The sequence below is a fragment of the Panicum virgatum genome, chromosome 9N (assembly GCF_016808335.1).
Source record: "Panicum virgatum strain AP13 chromosome 9N, P.virgatum_v5, whole genome shotgun sequence".
NCBI classification, from domain to species: Eukaryota; Viridiplantae; Streptophyta; class Magnoliopsida; order Poales; family Poaceae; genus Panicum; species Panicum virgatum.
Genome location: NC_053153.1, coordinates 66,664,487 through 66,684,315, shown reverse-complemented (window position 1 = coordinate 66,684,315; position 19,829 = coordinate 66,664,487). Strand labels below are relative to the sequence as shown.

The 19,829-nt window shown below is 47.6% G+C and overlaps 4 protein-coding genes across 4 annotated transcripts; 3 read left to right on the top strand and 1 right to left on the bottom strand.

Moving 5' to 3' along the window:
- Nucleotides 1–204: 204 nt before the first annotated feature.
- LOC120692387 (GDSL esterase/lipase At4g16230-like) lies at nt 205–2,342 on the top strand. The gene is made up of 5 exons (XM_039975658.1): nt 205–683; nt 800–930; nt 1,338–1,583; nt 1,659–1,914; nt 1,985–2,342. The coding sequence occupies exons 1-5, from the start codon at nt 422–424 to the stop codon at nt 2,206–2,208; spliced, it is 1,119 nt and encodes a 372-aa protein (XP_039831592.1). The 5' UTR covers nt 205–421; the 3' UTR covers nt 2,209–2,342.
- A 1,601-nt stretch (nt 2,343–3,943) lies between these two features.
- LOC120687554 (probable enoyl-CoA hydratase 1, peroxisomal) lies at nt 3,944–5,993 on the top strand. The gene is made up of 3 exons (XM_039969569.1): nt 3,944–4,428; nt 4,898–5,180; nt 5,507–5,993. Exons 1-3 carry the CDS (start codon nt 4,007–4,009, stop codon nt 5,606–5,608), a joined length of 807 nt encoding a protein of 268 aa, XP_039825503.1. The 5' UTR covers nt 3,944–4,006; the 3' UTR covers nt 5,609–5,993.
- Nucleotides 5,994–6,465: 472 nt separating this feature from the next.
- On the top strand, nt 6,466–17,784 carry LOC120687552. Its single transcript, XM_039969567.1, has 16 exons — nt 6,466–6,827; nt 7,374–7,568; nt 7,681–7,755; nt 7,848–8,012; nt 8,619–8,782; nt 9,699–9,917; nt 10,504–10,630; nt 14,471–14,659; nt 15,235–15,321; nt 15,459–15,613; nt 15,763–15,882; nt 15,982–16,207; nt 16,596–16,655; nt 16,742–16,915; nt 17,013–17,122; nt 17,240–17,784. Exons 1-16 carry the CDS (start codon nt 6,639–6,641, stop codon nt 17,400–17,402), a joined length of 2,418 nt encoding a protein of 805 aa, XP_039825501.1. The 5' UTR covers nt 6,466–6,638; the 3' UTR covers nt 17,403–17,784.
- A 461-nt stretch (nt 17,785–18,245) lies between these two features.
- LOC120687553 (UPF0481 protein At3g47200-like) lies at nt 18,246–19,829 on the bottom strand. The gene has a single exon (XM_039969568.1). The coding sequence runs from the start codon at nt 19,734–19,736 to the stop codon at nt 18,441–18,443; it is 1,296 nt and encodes a 431-aa protein (XP_039825502.1). The 5' UTR covers nt 19,737–19,829; the 3' UTR covers nt 18,246–18,440.

Below are 19,829 nucleotides of genomic sequence, written 5' to 3'. Positions count from 1 at the left end.
GAACCTCGCTCTGTCTCTGCCATCTACTCATCATCATCTGCGGTATTAGTACTACTTGCAAGTTTCAAGCATCAATCAAGTCTATTATTTCTGTCTGTTTAGTTTGGTCTATTATTTTATTTTCTCCAGTCCCTTAGATTCTGTTTCTCGTGCTATATAAGTAGGCAACCTCTTTAGTCTATCTCTTGCCTCTTCCCTCGCCATCAAACTTCTCCACTACCGCAACCAACTCGCACACTTTCAACGATACCCAGTAGGACCAAGTGAGCTAGCAACTTCCAAGGCTTCTACTCCTAGCTAGGTCATAGCATTTCATCCACCACTCCGAACACTCAAGAGTAGCCGTTCGACTAGGCAAAACGTTGCTTGTCTCCCGGTCTCCCCTCACCTGAGATCTCCACTGAACGTTCTTGCCTCGTCAATGCGTCCTCCGCACGAGCTGCGGCCCAGAGTGGCAGCCCGTTTCATCGTACTGGCTTACCTCGCCGTGCTTGCACCTACTCACGTTGCCGGCGGTGGCATGCCGGCGACCTTCATCTTCGGCGACTCCCTCGTCGACGCCGGCAACAACAACTACATCGCCTCCCTTTCCAAGGCGAATTACCCCCCGAACGGCATCGACTTCCTCGGCCACCAGCCCACCGGCCGGTACACCAACGGCCGGACCATCGTCGACATTCTAGGTGTGGCAGGCGCACTCAGTCTCTTTGCCTGAGCTTTACTGTTACATGCATTGCGTTGCGTACTTGCGTTGCATCGCCCCCTGATTTTTTTTTTCCTTTTTTATGTGTGTTTTCAGCGCAGGAGATGGGGCTGGGAGGGTTCACCCCGCCGTACATGGCCCCGGAGACCACGGGCGACGCCGTGATGAGGGGCGTCAACTACGCGTCCGGCGGCGGAGGCATCCTGAACCAAACCGGCAGCATCTTCGTCAGTACACGGCCTCCACCATTTCTGTTGTGCGAAGTCGTTGTGCTGCAATACTGTGCAATTTTTACATTTGCATATGTTTTTGTTTTCATTTTGAGAGCGAGGTGCGGAGGTGGTCAATGGCCATCGCCTCTGCATGAGTCCCTCCTCCAGCTGCTTCTCTTTTGCGTGAACACACAACTAACAAATCGCTAGCTGCATGCGTTGCAGCACACTATCCTCTAAATTAAACTACCATTCCCAACCGTTTTAACTGTGCCTTGAGATAACTTGTCTTGGATGATAGGCTGATTTTGCAAAGTTCTAGTTTTTGCAGGGACGTTCTCAATGGATGATAATGTAGTTTGCTTCGATGTTGTTTCTGATATCTGATCTGTTTAATCAGATTTGTCTGCTGTCTCTGACAGGGCGGTCGCCTGAACTTGGACGCCCAGATCGACAACTACGCCAACAGCCGGCACGACCTGATCGCCCGGCACGGGGAGGTGGCGGCGGTGAGCCTCTTGCGGGGCGCGCTCTTCACCGTCACCATGGGCTCCAACGACTTCATCAACAACTACCTCACTCCCATCTTCTCCGTGCCGGAGCGCGCCACGACGCCGCCGGCCGCCTTCATCGGCGCCATGATCGCCAAGTACCGCCAGCAGCTCACGGTAAGCGCCAGATAGCTCGAAAGCTGCCGTTGCGGTGCCTAACGCGCGGTGGCGTGTCCTCGCCTGCGTCGGCAGAGGCTGTACCTCCTGGACGCCCGCACGGTGGTGGTGGCGAACGTGGGGCCGATCGGCTGCATCCCGTACCAGAGGGAGACGAACCCGTCGGCCGGCACGGCCTGCGCTGAGTTCCCGAACCAGCTGGCGCGGGCCTTCAACCGGCGGCTCCGGGCGCTGGTGGACGAGCTGGGCGCCGCCCTCCCCGGCTCCCGCTTCGTCTACGCCGACGTCTACCACATCGTCTCCGACATCATCGCCAACTACAGATCTCACGGTAACCGTGCCTCGCCGTGCCGTGAGAGCATTCACCCTCGATTCACTACCTCGCCGTGCTCGTGCCGCAGGGTTCGAGGTGGCGGACTCGGCGTGCTGCTACGCGGGCGGGCGGTTCGGCGGGCTGGTGCCGTGCGGGCCGACGTCGCGGTACTGCGCCGACAGGTCCAAGTACGTGTTCTGGGACCCCTACCACCCCAGCGACGCCGCCAACGCGCTCATCGCCCGCCGGATCCTCGACGGCGGCCCCGCGGACGTCTCGCCGGTCAACGTGCGCCAGCTGATCACGGGCTGAACAAAATTGCGATTGATCGCCGCCGGTCAGGATCGGAGATTAGTTTGGGTGGGTTAATTTGGCCTTGTTCGGTGCAACTCGCTCGTACATCGTTCTTCGTTGTTTATTTCTTCGACCGCTTCAATCTTCGCCCCATTCGACTTCTTTTCGCAATGTGAGCGCGCTTGACGTGTTTGGCGATTACAACAAATTAAAGTTTGTGCATTATTGACGGTATGGGACGCATCGGATGAGATCGTGTACGACAAAAAAGCAGTTGCGATCCATTCCGCATTTTCGTCGAAGGCAAAAAAAAAACACACAGAGAGATATGCCGGCAAGCACGAATGCACACGGTGCCTGTCTCCGCTGTGGTTTCTCAGTTCTACCGGCAGCTTACCACAGCTGCTCGGCTGTGGTATTCCACAGTATAGTGCCGGTGCCCAAAATGAAAAAAAGTTTTACTGTGCGAAATAGGCATCGCCTTTGTTCAGCTGCAGTGGCAAGCATCACTACAGGCATCATTTGTTGGTCCCACGGTACAAGTAGAAGCAAATAAACAATGCAACAATGTGACACTGGCAGATAGTGAAGGATGAGGAATCTTCATTTTTCTCATTTGTTTAACTACCAGGCATCGATGCTTATACGTGCATGCTTCCATTTTTCTTAGCTGTGGCATCGCTCTAGCATCAGCAGTTGCAATGTGTAAAGTGAAACTCAGATACTCTCTTTCTATTTGGAGCTTCGCTTAGGCCCTCCAGAGTGTGGAGTGGCGCCTCAAAAAATTTGGATCCCACAAAGAAGAACCGAGCATCTCAAAAAAATTTGGATCCCACAAAGAAGAACTGAGCATCGCACTTGAAATCCCAGTGTCCAGGCATTGCTTGCTAGCCCACATGTTGACAACATACTACATATTCTCTCTCCGCACAGTCTAAGAAATAAATGGGCATTGGTGCAAGAATGTTCATTGACAGCATACTACATATTGGCTATGTTCATTTTTCCTCAAACTTTCCATCGCATCGAAATCACATCGAAACATTAAATATAATAAATGACTCATGCATGGAGTACTAAATGTAGGTAAATAAAAAACTAATTGCATAGTTTTGATGTACGTTGCGAGACGAATCTTTTGAACCTAGTTAGCATATGGTAGGATAATATTTACCACAAATAAACAAAAAATACTATAGTATAATACAGTATCCGATGTGACTTTTTTTACCAGCTTTTCACGGATCTAATCACACCCATTCTCTCTCTGCAAAGTCTAAGAAATAAATGGACATCGGTGCAAGAACGTGATGAGTGGTACCTATACTCTCTTTTTTTAGCTTCACTCTAGAACGACACTGTGGAGCTCGGGCTGGGCTCCACATGCTAGTGACCCAGTGCCACGTCACCAACGTTATCAGCAATTCAGCATTCGCAAGTCGTACGCAAGCCGACTCCCGTAGCTCTCCTGTGTGATACCAAACTCCAGCAGTCAATTAGGGTTATTAAATAAAGTCAATTTACAAAACTAACTTTACAATCCTTTGCTACTTCGCGAGACGAACGAGGTCTTTGATCGCACGATTAGACGATGATACTGTAACATCACTATAGCTAATCATCGATTAACTACTGTTATTAGATTTGTCGTGAAAAATTGTACCCATCCGTGAAAATTTTTTGTAAATAACTTCGTTTAGTATTCTATACATATGAGATTTTTTTCTCGGGAATCGTGTGCGCCGCTCACGGAAACAAACAGGGCCCGGTACACCAACCCGAGACGCTAACCCAAAACCCGATCAAATCAGACCCGATGGGCGCCACATCGCCGGACTCCGGCGACCTCATCCTGGTGGAGCCGGCGCGGCCGGGGTCCCCGGTCGCCGTGGTGACCATCAACCGGCCTTCGGCGCTGAACGCGCTGACGAAGCCCATGATGGGCTCCCTGGCGGCCGCGTTCCGGCGGCTGGGCGCCGACGACGCCGTGGCGGCGGTCGTGCTCGCGGGCCGCGGCCGCGCCTTCTGCTCCGGGGTGGACCTGACGGCGGCGGAGGAGGTGTTCAAGGGCGACGTCAAGGACGTCGCCACCGACCCCGTCGCGCAGATGGAGCTCTGCCGCAAGCCCATCGTCGGCGCCGTCGCCGGGTTCGCCGTCACCGCCGGGTTCGAGATCGCCCTCGCCTGCGACATCCTCGTGGCCGGGCGCTCCGCCAAGTTCCTCGACACCCACGCCAAGTGCGTCTCTCATCCCCTGCTTCATTCAGATCACGATACGCTAGGAATTAGCAAACTGGTACTACTTTGCTGCTCTTGCGACTAGGATCACAATTAGAAGCACTCTTGTTAGTTTGCTCGATTATATTTCAATTGGGCGGTAATAAAAAAATCGGTGTTTGGAAAATGGAGATAACACGGAATTGGTTGGAAAATTAAAAGTTCCAGTGTTCTCCTTTGGTAATGATGGAGTTTAGAACACATGGTTGCTTGGGCATAGTTCCATACAAAAGGCGTAATACAGCACTTTTCAGAAAGTGAGACTTGATTGGAGTTTTTCCTTTCCTTGGCCAGAGTATGCACTGAAACACTGCTCGTGTTCTCCACTATCATCAATCAATACCTTCTCACGCTCCAGTTCATGTCATTGCAATCTAACTTGTTCACTTCACCTGTTGTGCTCTAACCAATATCTGGTCTTGTGATGTAGATTTGGTATATTTCCTTCCTGGGGTCTTTCGCAGAAGCTTTCTCGCGTCATTGGGCCGAACAGAGCACGGGAAGTGTCACTAACCTGCATGCCTGTTACTGCTGAAATGGCGGAGAGATGGGGGCTTGTCAACCACGTTGTGGATGACACTGAGGTGCTGAATAAGGCAATACAGGTTGCCGAGGCTATTGCAAGGAACAACCAAAACTTAGTCGTGTTATACAAATCGGTTATAAATGATGGGTTTCAGCTGGACTTGAAGCATGCTCAAGCACTTGAGAAGGTTCGAACTTGTACATTGTGTGCTACATTTTACTTACATGGTGCATAATGTTTTTATGATAAAACAAATATATGTCAGTGCATAAGCGGAAATATGAGGATGCTCCATATCAAATGTTTGTCTAATATCCTCAAGGATCTTAACAATGGACTGCTTAGTTATCTTTTGGTGATAAATGAGCAAATGCTTTAGCTGAAATATTTGTATTCAGTATCAGTGTTCAATATATAGAAATTAATGGAGATTCCTATGTTGTCTATTCTATCAGTGTGAGCTATATTCAGAAAATGCATGTTTCTCATATCTTTTACAATTCCAATTTTCAGGAAAGAGGTCACAAGTATTACAGTGGCATGACGAAGGAGCAATTCGCTAATATGCAGAAATTCATTCAGGGCCGGAGTTCTAAACCATCATCGAAGCTGTAGCTTGCAGATATCTGTATATCAGTAAACTGTCTGTGTGTATGGTATTCGGCTGCTAAAAGCGTGTTCAGTAGTACTGAAAATAAACGATGCCAGGTGCGACATCATATAGAGACTGTCTTATGGAAAGACAAAGACTGCCTTCTTGCATTCAAAGCTGCGGAGCAGTGATCCCCACCCTGCAAACATGTGTTGCAATTTACCTGAAAACCTCTGGTGCCTTCTCTTCCCATCTGTGATACTAAAACAGGTCAGTTCCTGTTGCCGGGATATGTTGCATCTTCCTTTGCTCCATGTTTAATGTTTTACATGTGGTTTGATGGAGAATGTTGTAGCAAGTTGGCAGATATTAATAAATTGTAGAGTGATCGTTTTGCAAGTTTTGAAATCTTTGTAATAACGGTGTGGAGATCTTGGCAAGACATGGGACAACGTGTTGGGCGCTACGAAAGAGCAACAGACTAATAGAGAACAAGTATGGTTGCTAACATAGATTTCTTGGAAAAGTTTTAACAAAGCAGACAACCCGCAACTGAGATGTTTGGAGTTGGCTTGACACCCGTATTAGAGCGGTTTTACAGCACAAAAGTTCTTCATGAAACGAACCAGAGAAACAGCTCAGCTGGCATCCTATTACGTTACGAACTTACGATACGACGCGCTCGGGCGCAGCTTCCTTCTACGGACATCAACTTCCCAGTTCCTGCCATCATGGCATCATCGGGTCCGGCTCCTGAATAGTAATCGACGGCATCGGAAAGAAGAAAAAAAAAATGTAATCACTGGCGCTTGGCCTTGGTAGATCCACAGTCCACGCAAGTCAAAACATCACTAATCTCAAAGCAACGACCACGCCGAGGAACGGCGAGAACGCGCTCGCCCTGACGCCGTGGACTGTGGTGGTGCCGCCGCGTCCCCGCCGCGCTTCCCGTCTGTCTCTCCCCCTCCGCCTTCCCCGCCCCCGGTCTCCAGTAGACTGCGACGGCGAAGCTTCCAGAAACCCTGCCCTAGGGTTTCTCCGGACCCGCCATCCATGATGGGCCCTCCTATCTTCCTCCGGCTCCTCCTCCTCCTCGCCGCCGCCGCGGCCGTGTCGTCGGCGCCGCGTCGGGAGGCGTTCCGCCGGGACCCTGGGCACCCGCACTGGCACCACGGAGCCTTCCACGACGTCGAGGACAGCGTCCGCGCCGACGTCCGCCGGATGCTCCACACCCGTGCAGAGGTACTCTCGATCTCTCGCCACAACTAAGCCTCTCTGCCGGCACACGCGTAGTGCGCGTAAACCAGTCCGATCCGCCATAGCTACTCAGTTCGACTAGAATCGAGCTGGATCGGAGCACGTTCTTCCGCTTTTATACTCCCTGCGTTTGGGATCTGCTTTTGGATTTCGTTTCTCTTCCTCTTCGAGATCGGCAGCTATCTGATGAAGCTTGCAGTGCCAGTTCTTTCGTTTTTTTCCTTTTACACGCATACAAATATAGTTACACCCACGAGCATGATATGACTGTACAACTAGCCTCACCTTATGAACCGTAGCTGGAATGGGAGATGTCAAATTAAATTGCCTTCACCCTAAGCCTTATGGTGTAATCGAGTGGTTGGTACAGTTATACTAGCGCTTTACAATCACAGATAACATCAAATGTAGTGTAATTTAAACCACAATTGTTCAGTGCTGCTGTTCTCCCTTTTTGGTCTGAAACATGTATGTGCTTGCTTTTTGTTTAGGTTTCAAATGTTTATTTGACTCATTGTGAATGCTGTTCAGGTTCCATTTCAAGTGCCTCTCGAGGTTAATGTTGTTCTTATTGGTTTCAATGGCGATGGAGGGTATAGATACTATTTGGATGGCCACAAACTCGAAGAATTCCTAAAAATGGGTTTCCCACTTCACAGGCCCTCTTGTTTGGAGACAGGGGAGCCAATTGATATCGAGCATCATATTATGTACAATGTTATAGCGGTAATGCTTCATTTCATATAATAATGTTTCTTTATTTCACAATAATGTTATCCTATTGTTATCCGGCTGCAAAACCAGAGCTGATTTCTTATGCTATTCTTCACTTCCCTAGGCTGGACAACCAGAGCTTATTTCTCTTGAGAAGTCACTGAAGGAGGCAATGCAACCTGCAGGAACTGCAAGAGATGTAAGCAGGAGTATATCATTTTCTATACAGCGAGCGTTAACTGTTCAGATCATAATCAGCAGAACATACTGTCTAACTATTTTGTACCTCAGAGTGAATATGGCAGAGAATTACCTCTGTTTGAGGTAGAAGCAACTACGGTGGAGCCTATATTTCAGAGGCTATACTCGTTCATTTTTGACATGGAGCCTGGTTATCCTGCAAATGAGATGGATAGGCCTGTGCCTGTTGCAATATTTGTTGTTAATTTTGATAAGGTAAAAGGTCTTGCATCTAACCCTGATCCTTGCCCTCTTAATTTTATTGGCTGCTTCCTGTTCTTTGTACTCTGATGCCTGCATGTAAATTTTAGATTATAGAAATCATGGTCCATGGCAATATAGGGGTCAAGATGTAATACCTGGTTCACCTTCCTGTACTTTTTTAGGGAACACTACATGAGAAGTTGGGAACTTTGTTCGAATATACTAAATAACAGCTGTACTTGGGTATTTATAAGAAAAAAACAGTGGGAAAATTTATCCTTAACAAGAGATGAAACTCTCACCTTTTACAGATTCAAGTCTATGGTATTCCTCCACGGAAACCAATTTGTTCTCGACAGACATTTAGATAGTCCTTGCAGATTCCTTGCCTTCTGTGACGTTTGGGAGGTATCCGGAGATTCAAGGAGGGTTGGAGGAGCACCTAAGGGTCACTAATTAACATCTCTAGTCTTAACCCCAGGTGGAGCCCACCATAAGGTCGAGCCGCCCCTATACACTCGTGATGCCCTAAGGAGAAAACTAGTGCTCGCAATCTTCATATTGCTGTCTTATACTTTTGAAAATCGTAGCTAATATGGTAATTTTTTTCCTTGGCAGGTTAGAATGGATCCTCGAAACAAAGAAGTTGATCTTGATAGTTTAATGTATGGTACAATTAGTGGGCTAACTGAACAAGAGCTAAAAAAACAAGAAGCAGAATACATCTACCGCTACCGTTACAATGGTGGTGGAGCAACTCAAGTTTGGCTGAGTTCTGGAAGGTGATAATTATTCTAATATGCTGCTGTTTTGTGCAACTTACAAGTTACAAGGAAGCTCCTCCACTTCTTTATCAAGAAGTCATATTTTCATTCACCACTGGAACTTAAGTAAATTGACCTTGTTGACTTGTTGTGGGCACATGGTCAGTACAGTAATGATTCAAGTAGTAATCTTGGGAAAAGCATAACCCAGTATTGGCTGCCTCACTTTATAACAATGATACAGTTCGTGCCAATTCATTTGTTTGTTCGTCATTTGTACCTTTTCTGATTGATGATGTGTAGATGTAAACCACCACGCACTCACACATCCACATGCCAAAGTCGTAGATCTTTACATTTTAAAATATATGGTTGTCTTCAAACCTCTAATTTGCACTCTAGCGGCTTCAAGGATAATGCACAAGACGATCATATGCCCCAATGAGTGTACCCAACAATGTAGAGATACTATTTAGACCACTGTTTTTCTTGATTAATTTATGTGATTACGTATTTTGCATATTTAACTGCCTGTTTTTAGAGATCCTCATGAGGCCTGATATTTGTAAAATTAGCTGAAATTCAGATTTTATTTTATGTTATTTGGTCATTAACGTGTGCTTAACTGATTATGTAAACCCAGAAACTTAGAAATATGCAGGGAGGGAAATAGGATGCAATACTGCATTAGGTCGAGATTTGAATGAAAAAAAAAGTGACACTGGTTTTATGACTCGTCGAATTGCATGCTATAGATAACTTCCTATGTGTAATCTTACCCAGAAGAAGTGCTTTTTATATAGTTTAATGCTGCCGTACTGTACCATTAATCATTTCACTTCAGAGTTGTTTTCTTTTATCATGTGCTACAATTGCTCAAGCAGCTGGAATTAAGCTATATGTGCACTAACCCCCAATGCTCTGGCCTGTGCAGATTTGTTGTGATAGATCTTTCAGCAGGCCCTTGTACGTATGGGAAAATAGAAACTGAAGAAGGCAGTATCAGTTATAGATCAATGCCACGGTTATCACAAATAATCTTCCCAAGAGGACTTGCTGCCCCAAGTGCTAGTTCAACACAAGATATATTCATTGGGCAGCTCGGAGGTTTAATTTCAACTACCATTGAGCATGTGATGGCACCTGATATAAGGTACTTTCAAAAGTAGAAATATTATGCTTCATCCAAAGTTCTTTCGTTATTTGATATATGAGTAAAACAATCAAAATATATTATCTTGATATGACGAAGTGATTGCAAATTTGCAACAAGCAACTGGTTATCTGTAGTGTTCACTTTTCAGTGTTCTTATTGAAAACAGGTGATGCTCCCAACTCGCAAGTACCTAGGAATCTGCATATTATATTACCTTGGTACCTAGGTGTGGCTAGTTGTCTTCAGTTCCTCATGCATACTTTTGTCTGTTAATGAGCAGGCTAACTAGGTCACTCATTTCTTTTGACTTATGATTGTACTATATGTCAACAGCTTTATCGCTTATCCTATTGAAGTTAAGATTGACATCTTATCTTTATTTTATGTAGTCCAGGCTAAATTTTCAAATAAGGACAACAAATGAATATGTTATAGATGAATCACAACTTGTGTCAACTTAAGGCATTTCAGAATTTGGTTGGCCATGCGATGCATGGTGTCTAGCTTGGTCTATGTTTGAGAGTTTACGCACTGTACTATTTTTTAGTTATTCTAATGGTACTTCTTTTTTCTTGAAATCCAGGTTCGAAACTGTTGACATGGCAGTGAGGTTGCTTATACCTATTATTGTGCTACAGAACCACAATAGGTATAACATTCTTCACAAAGGTCATAACTACAGTATAGATGTTCAAGCTATAGAGAGGGAGGTTAGTTGACTTCTCTTGCACGAGTTTTTATGTTTCTGAAGCTACCAAGTTTGTAGTGCCCTTGCAGTTTGTATGTTCATTCATTTACTAATGAAGACTTCAGAATGTTTGTTCTAAACATGATACATCCATTTTAAAATGAAATTGTCGCGGGGTTTTTAGGGTACCCACAGCCGGGTGGCGGAACGCACCCGCCTAATCCCAGAGGGGGAGTACTCGGGGAAGTGCTAAGCTATTAGGCTGATCTAGCTTCGGGGCAAGAACGCAAGAACACACGGATTTGGAGTGGTTCGGGCCGCCGGAGCGTAATACCCTACGTCCACTGTGTGGTGTATTGCACTAGGAATGAATGAGTCTATCCTCCGCTACCCAGTCCTGTTTTGGACCTGACCTTTCTCTAACGGGCGTCTCCCTTTTATAGAGCAAGGAGAACGCGTACACAGCGTAGAACCCCGACAGGTGGGCCCAACAAGGATGTATATTTTACTAGACAGTAGTGGTGCTACAGTGATGGAGAATCTCTTGCCGGATACACTTCATCGTCCTGTAGACTCTCTGACCGAGGGGGGTCTTCTCCTGGCTCATCGGCGAGGCGCCCGTTGAGGCAACGTAGGTTGCGGCGTAGACTGTTGGGTCTACCGTGTAGGTGTTATGATACTCCGTCGCCGAGTTGTCGTGTCTAACTGGTGTAGCAGTCTGACGTGCCTGGCGTGAGTGGCGCCAGCGGCTGTACAGTGTACCTTGGAAACTCGCGGTCAACAGTGCAGCCTGGCGAAAGTCTCCTCGGGCTCTGCTATGGCAGAGCGCTCTTAACGCCTCCCGCATTGAATGCGGTAGGTGGCCAAGTCTTCGCGAGGAAGCTTGGCACCCGTGCGCGTATCTGCGTCTGCGGACACGTGGCGGCTCCGGACCCCCCAGGCGGGGTGTCTGTTCCCTCCCTGCCGAGGGGTCCGGATAGTATATGGGAGTCCGGGACCCCGTGGGTGGTCCGGGGGCCCCGGCTGTTTTGTCTGAGTGCTTCTTTCTCCGGGACACGTGGTGACACCGGACCCGACCCCGAGCGGGATGCGGGTGCGAGACCGTTGGTCCGGTGAGATGGAGTCGGACCCCAGGGGTCCGGTTGCTCAGCTCCTTTGGGCGTAGTTACGGATAACTACGAGTCTTGACACAGCAAGAGGGGGTACCCTAGTCCAGAGGTACCGACAGAAATTGTGCAAAAAATTCATTCCCTGTTAGAGGTAATTTAGAAGATTATCAACGCAAAAATAAGCAACATCACCATTTGCTCATATTAGAGGGAATTGTCCACTTCTATGAAAGAGGGGCAAGGGAAAAATCCTAAGTATATAATTCGAATAACTAATCCTTAACAGTAAACACAAATGCTACAAAACTTTCCGAATCAATGTTAATTCCAGCATAGCTTACCATCAGTCACCACTACTGGTTCATAATTCATAACATCAGTGTTATGGTAGAACTAGGGGTAGCACGAAGAACTTGTTCGTCGCCCTCCCTCTGGAGGCTCTGACTACTTTTAGAGTTCTTCTTGCTTGCCTCTAACTGATACATGATAGTCTCTTTTATAGAGACAACTGACTTGACCCCTAAGCAATATCCTAACCGAATCGATCTAACTTATCTCTTTCCTAACAAACCCAACTAATCCTTATTCCCGGCACTGTTCACGTGTGGGCCCTGGACCGGCTCCACTTGCCATAACACTACTTCACCCTTCCAAAACAGCTCGTCCTCGAGCTGTGGTGGGTGAACATGGCTTGGAAATTGTCGACGGTGACGTTCTTGGTGATATGACGTCTGTGAGAAGGCCAGGCTCGAGCTGGAACGCCAATGCAGAGAAAGTGCTTGGTGGAGCCACCACTGAGCCAGCGGCAAGTAGACCGTTGAGTAAACCAAGCAGGTTCATGGCGGTGGATGCGGACATGGCCAGCGGCGCGCCCTGTCTCATGACCGTCTTGCTGGACCCGGAAGAACTGTTGGAGGACGAGGACGATGCAGTGAGCGCCTGTAGGAGTGGTTCCGCGGCGAAGTCCTCCGGGGGCAGAACGCCGGGGCAGGAATGGCGGTGCAAATAGAGTCGCTGGCGGCTGCAGCGTGGGCGTCGATGGCGCGAAGATCGCTGACGGTGATGGCGTCGGTGTCGATGGCGCAGGTGACGGTGGCGGCATTACCGTCAGGGCCCCCGGCGAAGGTGGGACTGGTGCCGATGGTGTGGGCGTCACCGGTACAGGAGGAGAAGGCGCAGGCGGCTGCAGTCCAGGAGAAGACGCCGGCGGTGCCACTGGTGTCGCTGGTGACTGCGGTGTAGGAGAAGGCGCCGGCGGAACCACTGGGGTCGCCTGTGGGGATGGAGTAGATGGAGCTAGTGTGGGAGGCGCCGGCGTGGGAGGTGTCGACGTCGGGGGTGATGCAGCGGCAGCCACCCCGGTCGTTGTGGCCGCGGAGGGTGCCGGTGAGGATGCGCAGATGGAGTCGAGCTTGGCGAAGATCTCGGCGATGGTGGAAGATGCAGTCGCAGGCCGCGCCGCTGTCGTTGGTTCGGCGGCCGGTGCAAACTTGCGGCTGATGGCGGCAACAAATCCTGCCCACGTAGGAACACCAATGTTCCTCTCCACCCAGCAGTACCACTGATATGCAATGCCCTTCAATTTGAAAGAAGCAATCCATACCTTCTCTTCTTCAGCCGTCTCCCATGCAGCAAAGCACAGGTTGCAACGGTGCAACCACTGCAAGGGATCTGAACTCCCATCAAAGGTAGGGATGCAGAGTTTGTGGTCAATCGTGGACGCTGCCATGGACGAAGAACTGCTGTGGATTGGGTTAGGGGTGGGAGTTTGTTAGGATTTATGGTGGTGGTGGCTGAAACGGATGGTGTCGCAAGATCGAAGGCTCTGAATACCAAATGTTATGGTAGAACTAGGGGTAGCACGAAGAACCTGTTCGTCGCCCTCCCTCTGGAGGCTCGGACTACTTTTAGGGTTCTTCTTGCTTGGCTCTAACTGATGCATGATAGTCTCTTTTTATAGAGACAACTGACTTGACCCCTAAGCAATATCCTAACCGAATCGATCTAACTTATCTCTTTCCTAACAAACCCAACTAATCCTTATTCCCGGCACTGTTCACGTGTGGGCCCTGGACCGGCTCCACTTGCCATAACACTACTTCACCCTTCCAAAACAGCTCGTCCTCGAGCTGTGGTGGGTGAACATGGCTTGGAAATTGTCGACGGTGACGTTCTTGGTGATATGACGTCTGTGAGAAGGCCAGGCTCGAGCTGGAACGCCAATGCGGTACTGTTCACGCGGTACTGTTCACGCGTGGCCCTGGACCGGCTCCACTTGCCATAACATCAACAGTTTTTCTTTGTCATCATCAATGCCACTTACAAGGAGTAAAATTCTGTGGCAAACACAACAAATTGCTTTCCTTCTAGTTGCCATATGCCCATGACCTTTTGGGAAAGTGTAGACTAAGAGTATCAATTTGTATTGCAGCTGCTATCTTGTTAGAAGTATCAATTTGTATTGCAGCTGCTATCTTGTTAGAAGTTACCAGATTATGAGCCAATCTGTCAAATTAAGGTAGCTGAGAATCATGCAGTCCATATTAGCTGAAAAAGAATATTAGTACTAATGTCTATTTGACAAATTCTGGCCAAATTATGTTTGTGTTAGTTTTGTACAGCGAAGAACCACACATGGTTTGTTGATTAGTGACAATCAAATACATATAATCTTTTTTCTCTGAACTTGTGACCTAGATTTTTACATGCCATTATAAATCCCGTGAAGTTTCTTAAAAGTCCACACTTTTCAGGTTAAAAGGATGGTCCACCCTGGGCAGGAGGTAATAATAATTTCTGGCTCGCATGCGCTGCATCAGCATGAGAAGTTAGCTGTTGCAGTTTCCAAAGCAGCACGTAGCCATTCTCTTCATGAAACAAAGAGTGATGCTAGATTTCATGTCCGTACCAAAACATACTTGGATGGAGCGGTACTTAAAGAGGTTTGTTGGATTTGTGGCTTCACCGAAATGCTCGTGTTTGAATGAATTGCAAAGCATTCGCAATAATTGGTTGCTTAACAGAACTGCAGGTTCTGTATTTTTAAACAAAATGGACACTTGAGGCAATCTTCATATATCTCCATTATTTAAACACTTTATCCAATTTTAATATTTAAAAAAATTTGATATTTAAAATTTTATTATTGTATAAATGAGAATTTTGCATGCAGAGAAGATACTTGAATTCTCGTGGCATATAGCTGTTTAATTATCCATTAAGGATAAAAATATAGCCATTTGTCATATTGCTGTTACCACTAAGGATATGCAATTGTCTGACTGATCTTCAACTGTAATGAAAAAGGATTAAATCAAGTGCATAACAGACATGTTCGTGCCAAATGTAAAAGGCTATCATCACATGAATGTGTTACTGAGCTTTCGTGAAGTAAAACATGAATTAGTTTTAAGAGGACGGTACAAAGTATGAGAATCATAAAGATGGGTTTAAATTTTCTTGTTTTGTCTTAAGTTTAAAATTCAGCATTCCAATTATGCGCTCTCAATTTGTACAGGAAATGGAGCGCTCTGCTGATGTGCTGTCTGCTGGTTTATTGGAAGTTGCAAACCCGTCTCTCTCAAGTAGATTCTTCCTGAAGCAGGTGTGTAGTATGTCCTGTGTGAAATATCCTGCAAGCTAGCATCGGTTTCATGAGTCACAATACTTTATCTTTTATCCTTCTATTAATATGGTTGGAATTATGGATTTTCAATTGTGATTTTTCGGTGTTGACTGCAGCACTGGACTGATGGAGAAGATGATGTAAAAGATTCTATTAAGCTCAAGCCCTTATGGGAATCTTACATGCCCAGAAATAAGAAAGAAAGGAGAGGAACTGGAAAGAAGAAACATGGAAATCTGTACAAAACTTATGGGACCAGAGTGATCCCAGTGTAAGCTTCACTTGCATGGGCGTGACTTCTCTCCCCCCCTCCCTCACTAGCAGTGCATGGTCATTAGTGTACAAAATCAATATATCATGCCTCACACTTGAAGTCTGAAAATTATCTAAAATTTGACCCTTTTTTTTATATACCACCAGTTTTGTATTATCCTTGGCCGATGTTGATGCTGAACTTCTCATGGAAGAGGAAAGTCTTGTTTGGACAAGTAAAGATGTTGTTATTGTGCTCGAGCATAACAACGAAAAGATCCCTCTAAGGTATGATGAGTTTCTGTGAGACCGATATTCTAAGGATTCTTGTACGTACTGCATTGTTCAAGTTGCTTCTATTTTTACATCATCCCTTTGACGTCACAGCTATGTGTCAGAAACGACTAGGCAGTTTGCTCTTCCATCTCTCGCACAGCGCCACATCTTGGCTGGTTTGGCTTCAGCAGTTGGAGGTCTGAGTGCACCATATGAAAGGGCATCGCGTATTCATGAAAGACCTATTGTGAACTGGCTGTGGGCTGCAGGCTGTCATCCTTTTGGACCGTTCTCAAACTCCTCCCAAATCAGTCAAATTCTTCAGGATGTAGCACTGGTAATGTTATTAGCAATAATTTCTTATTTTCATGAAATGTCAATGAGAGGCGTATGCCCAAATGGGGCTTCAGTACAACAGTTGTTTTTGCTTCCTATAGTTTGTACAGTCCATAGGAAAGCAAACTGACCAAAAAAAATGATGCCAAAGCCAAACTATGTCCCCATTGCTTGGATCCCAGTTTTGCCAGTTTCTAATATTTTTCCCTGGTTACTGACTAGGAGTTATAAATTGGATATGCAATGCATCCAAGAAATCTTTGTATTATGCATTTATGCTATGCATTATCATCATCACATAATTTTAATCTGTTCATATTTCACTGACACAGATTTGGCTTCTTTTGTGCTTTCATATCCATTCTGTAACCATGGTTTAATATGTGTAGAGAACTACAATTTATGCTCAAGTCGATGCTGCTCTTCACAAAATAAGAGACACATCAGAGGTGCTATATGCAATTTAGCTAAAATTTATTTGCCCATTTTCCCCCCAAATGCACGTGAAGTATAACTGCTGTGTGGTTTGGTGCAGCTAGTTCAATCTTTTGCTACAGAGCATCTTAAGACACCATTAGGAGAACCTGTAAAAGGTGATAAAAATAAGTCCACCACAGAGTTATGGGTAGAGAAATTCTATAAGAAGGTAACCACTCTTCCGGAGCCTTTCCCCCATGATCTTGTTGAACGGTTAGAAGAGTACCTGGATGTAAGTATTTGTTTAATATATTGCATTAGTCTACTTTCATGATGAAAGATGTATATGTTCTGATATTCCTCCCCCAATCTACGGAACCCCTTTGTAGAAACTTGAAGAGCAACTTGTGGACTTGTCTTCCTTACTGTATGACCACCGCATGGCGGATGCATATAAGAACAGTACTGACATCCTGCAAAGCACTATGTTCACACAACAGTATGTTTATACAGTGAAGCTAAATTTCCACCTTGCTACTCTTTTGTACTGTTTTTCAGAAACTCCACTGGTTCCTTTCTATTTAATTTGAATGTTCTTTTACCTTTTTTCTGGCAGGTACGTTGAACGTGTTCTGGCTAATGAGAGAGACAGGATGAGATGCTGTAGCATTGAATATAGTCATCCAAAGCAGTCATCCCAGGCTTTTGTCTATGGAGGGATCCTTCTTGCTGGATTTCTTGTCTATTCACTGGTTATTTTCTCCTCGCCGGTCCGTTAATTGATGCCCAGTTAAAGAAGGTTGTGGATTCTCTATGGCGACAAGAGATTCTTGATGACCATTAGCTAAACCTACGCCTGATGGTAGGCTTGATTTGTCTGAGCTTCAAGACTGTCAATCTGCACGAGGGAATAGTCTAAATTGCATTGGATTTAGAAGAGCCTCGACGCAGTTTTGTTGTGCTTTCTTTTTGATACACAAGCAGTTAGGCATCCCAATATATGTAACTGACTGACATTTGTTCGTGATAATCTATAGTGGATTTCACATAAGGACTGGTGCAGGCTATGTAAATGGTTTTATCCGTTATTTGCAACTTGTTAGTGCACATAGCTGACAGAAAACCAATTTGTTAATAAAGCCCCCAGCTTCATGAAGATGAGCTAGTCGGCATGTCGTGGCTGTGGACAAGTCAAGGGCAGTGGATGGGTTGATTTCATGGCAAAAAGTCGAAAAGGCTGATAAATACGAAGCATTTCTCACATTTCTGAAACATAATTTCTGTTCAAACATATCTGGTGTGATTTGTCTGAGACTAATTTTGTAACATTTCATCATAACTTATCTGGAAAATCATTTCAATGTAATCAAGCATTTAGAGAAAAGTTGCGTGTGAATTTTCAATTTTTAAATGTGAAAGCCTTTTAAATTTGAACTTTTGGTTTGCAAACTCGGTTTAAACATTGAAATTCGTTTGAAACACAGAAATCCACTTTGTTCTGTTTGAACGATGTACCTTTCAATAATAAACATGATTGCCTTTTCTCTCAGGTATCTCAGATCATGGGTGTGAGACTATTGGTCATTTGAATAATTGTGTAAACTAATGACAGGTACATTTGGTAAAATCAACATATAATGCCAAATAAGCAATTGCACAAATTAGGATAAAGGAATTAGCCTGTATAGAAAACCAAATGAAGCCCGGGAGCTATCCTGTGTTCCAATGGCAGTGCTTCCTGACGGTTCTAAGTTCATTCAGTGATTCAGACGATGTGGGTGCTATCAGGAACCTCCACCAGGCAGCGTCGAGAGCGATCATCTGTTCCAGTGGCAGTGCTCCCTGACGTCCCGGAACAGGCAGGCGAGCAGGTGGCGGTCGTAGTCCATTGTCGTGTACTGCACCACGTGGTTGAAGTAGGCCACGGCGTCGTCGTCGGCCAGCATGCAGTGCATGATCCCGCACCGGCGGAGCACCTCCAGGTCCCTCCGCGAGTTCACCAGCGAGCCGACCAGCGCCACGAACCCCGTCACCAGGTTGCCCCCGTCCAGCTGCCGCGCCGCGCGGCCGCCTCCCTGCTCGAACGCCACCAGGTTCGCGAGCAGCACCTTGGCGCCCTCGTCAATCACGAACGCCGGCATGTGCAGCACGCCGTACCGGAAGCTCGCGTCGAACACGTCCCGCGGGGTCGCCTTCCGCTTGAACGTCACGCTGGCCTCCTCCATCTTTGCCGCCGGCGGGATCATCGACGTCAGGCGACCTTTCCTGCCGGCACCCTCGCCGGAGCGCGGCGACGGGATCGCCGGCTGCTTCCAGATGGCCAGAGACGCGCCGTTGTTGGCGTCCCCAATCGTGTTGCGGCCCTTGTCGTTGTCTGCGGCTGGGTTGCGGACGTTGCACTCGTAGTGCAGGTGCAGCAGGTGGTGGATGGTCTTGTCGCTGGGCGGGCGGATGGTGCGGCTCGACGGCAGGTCGCCGGCGAATGCCTTGCAGAAGATGTCCAGCAGCGCGTCGCGCTCGGCGCCTTCCTCGCCGGCGAAGGCGACACCGTGCAGCTTCTCGATGACGAAGAAGGGTATCTGGTTCTCCAGCAGGAGGACGTCGTGGTACATGTGGTGCCACGCCCACTTGGCGCCCCCGGGCGCGGCGAGCTGCCCCTCGCTCTTCTTGAGGAAGAACTCTAGCAGGAAGCAGCCGTCCAGCACCAGCAGCTCCGCGAACTCGTCGGCGCCCAGGCCGAACCCCTCCGCGTAGCACCGGCGCGCGTCGGCCTCGACCTCGCGCGCGGCGCGCACGTAGGCTCCGAGGCCGCCGGCGTCCTTCTTTCCCCGCGACAGGAAGTCGCGGAGGAGGCGCCACTTGTGCTGCTGCGCGGCGCCGAGGCCGGCGCGGCCGTGGTAGTAGGGCCCCACGGACACGACCTTGGGCTCGTACAGGTCGCGGTGCCGCTCGCGCACGGCCGTCGGGAGGCGGAAGATGGTGTAGGGGTCGTCGCCCAAGGGCGGCGCCGCGTCCACGCGCTGCTGCATAGCCTCCACCTGCGCGTCGTCGTGGTAGGAGAAACCGTTCTCCTCGCTCGCAGCTGCCGCGCCGTGGTCTCTCTCGCGCTCCATGGCCAACGACGCGGGACCTGCGGGGGCGCGCTGGCGCACGGGCGGAGACGCGGATTTTGAAGGAAAGAAACCCGCGGCTAAAAATGCCGCGGC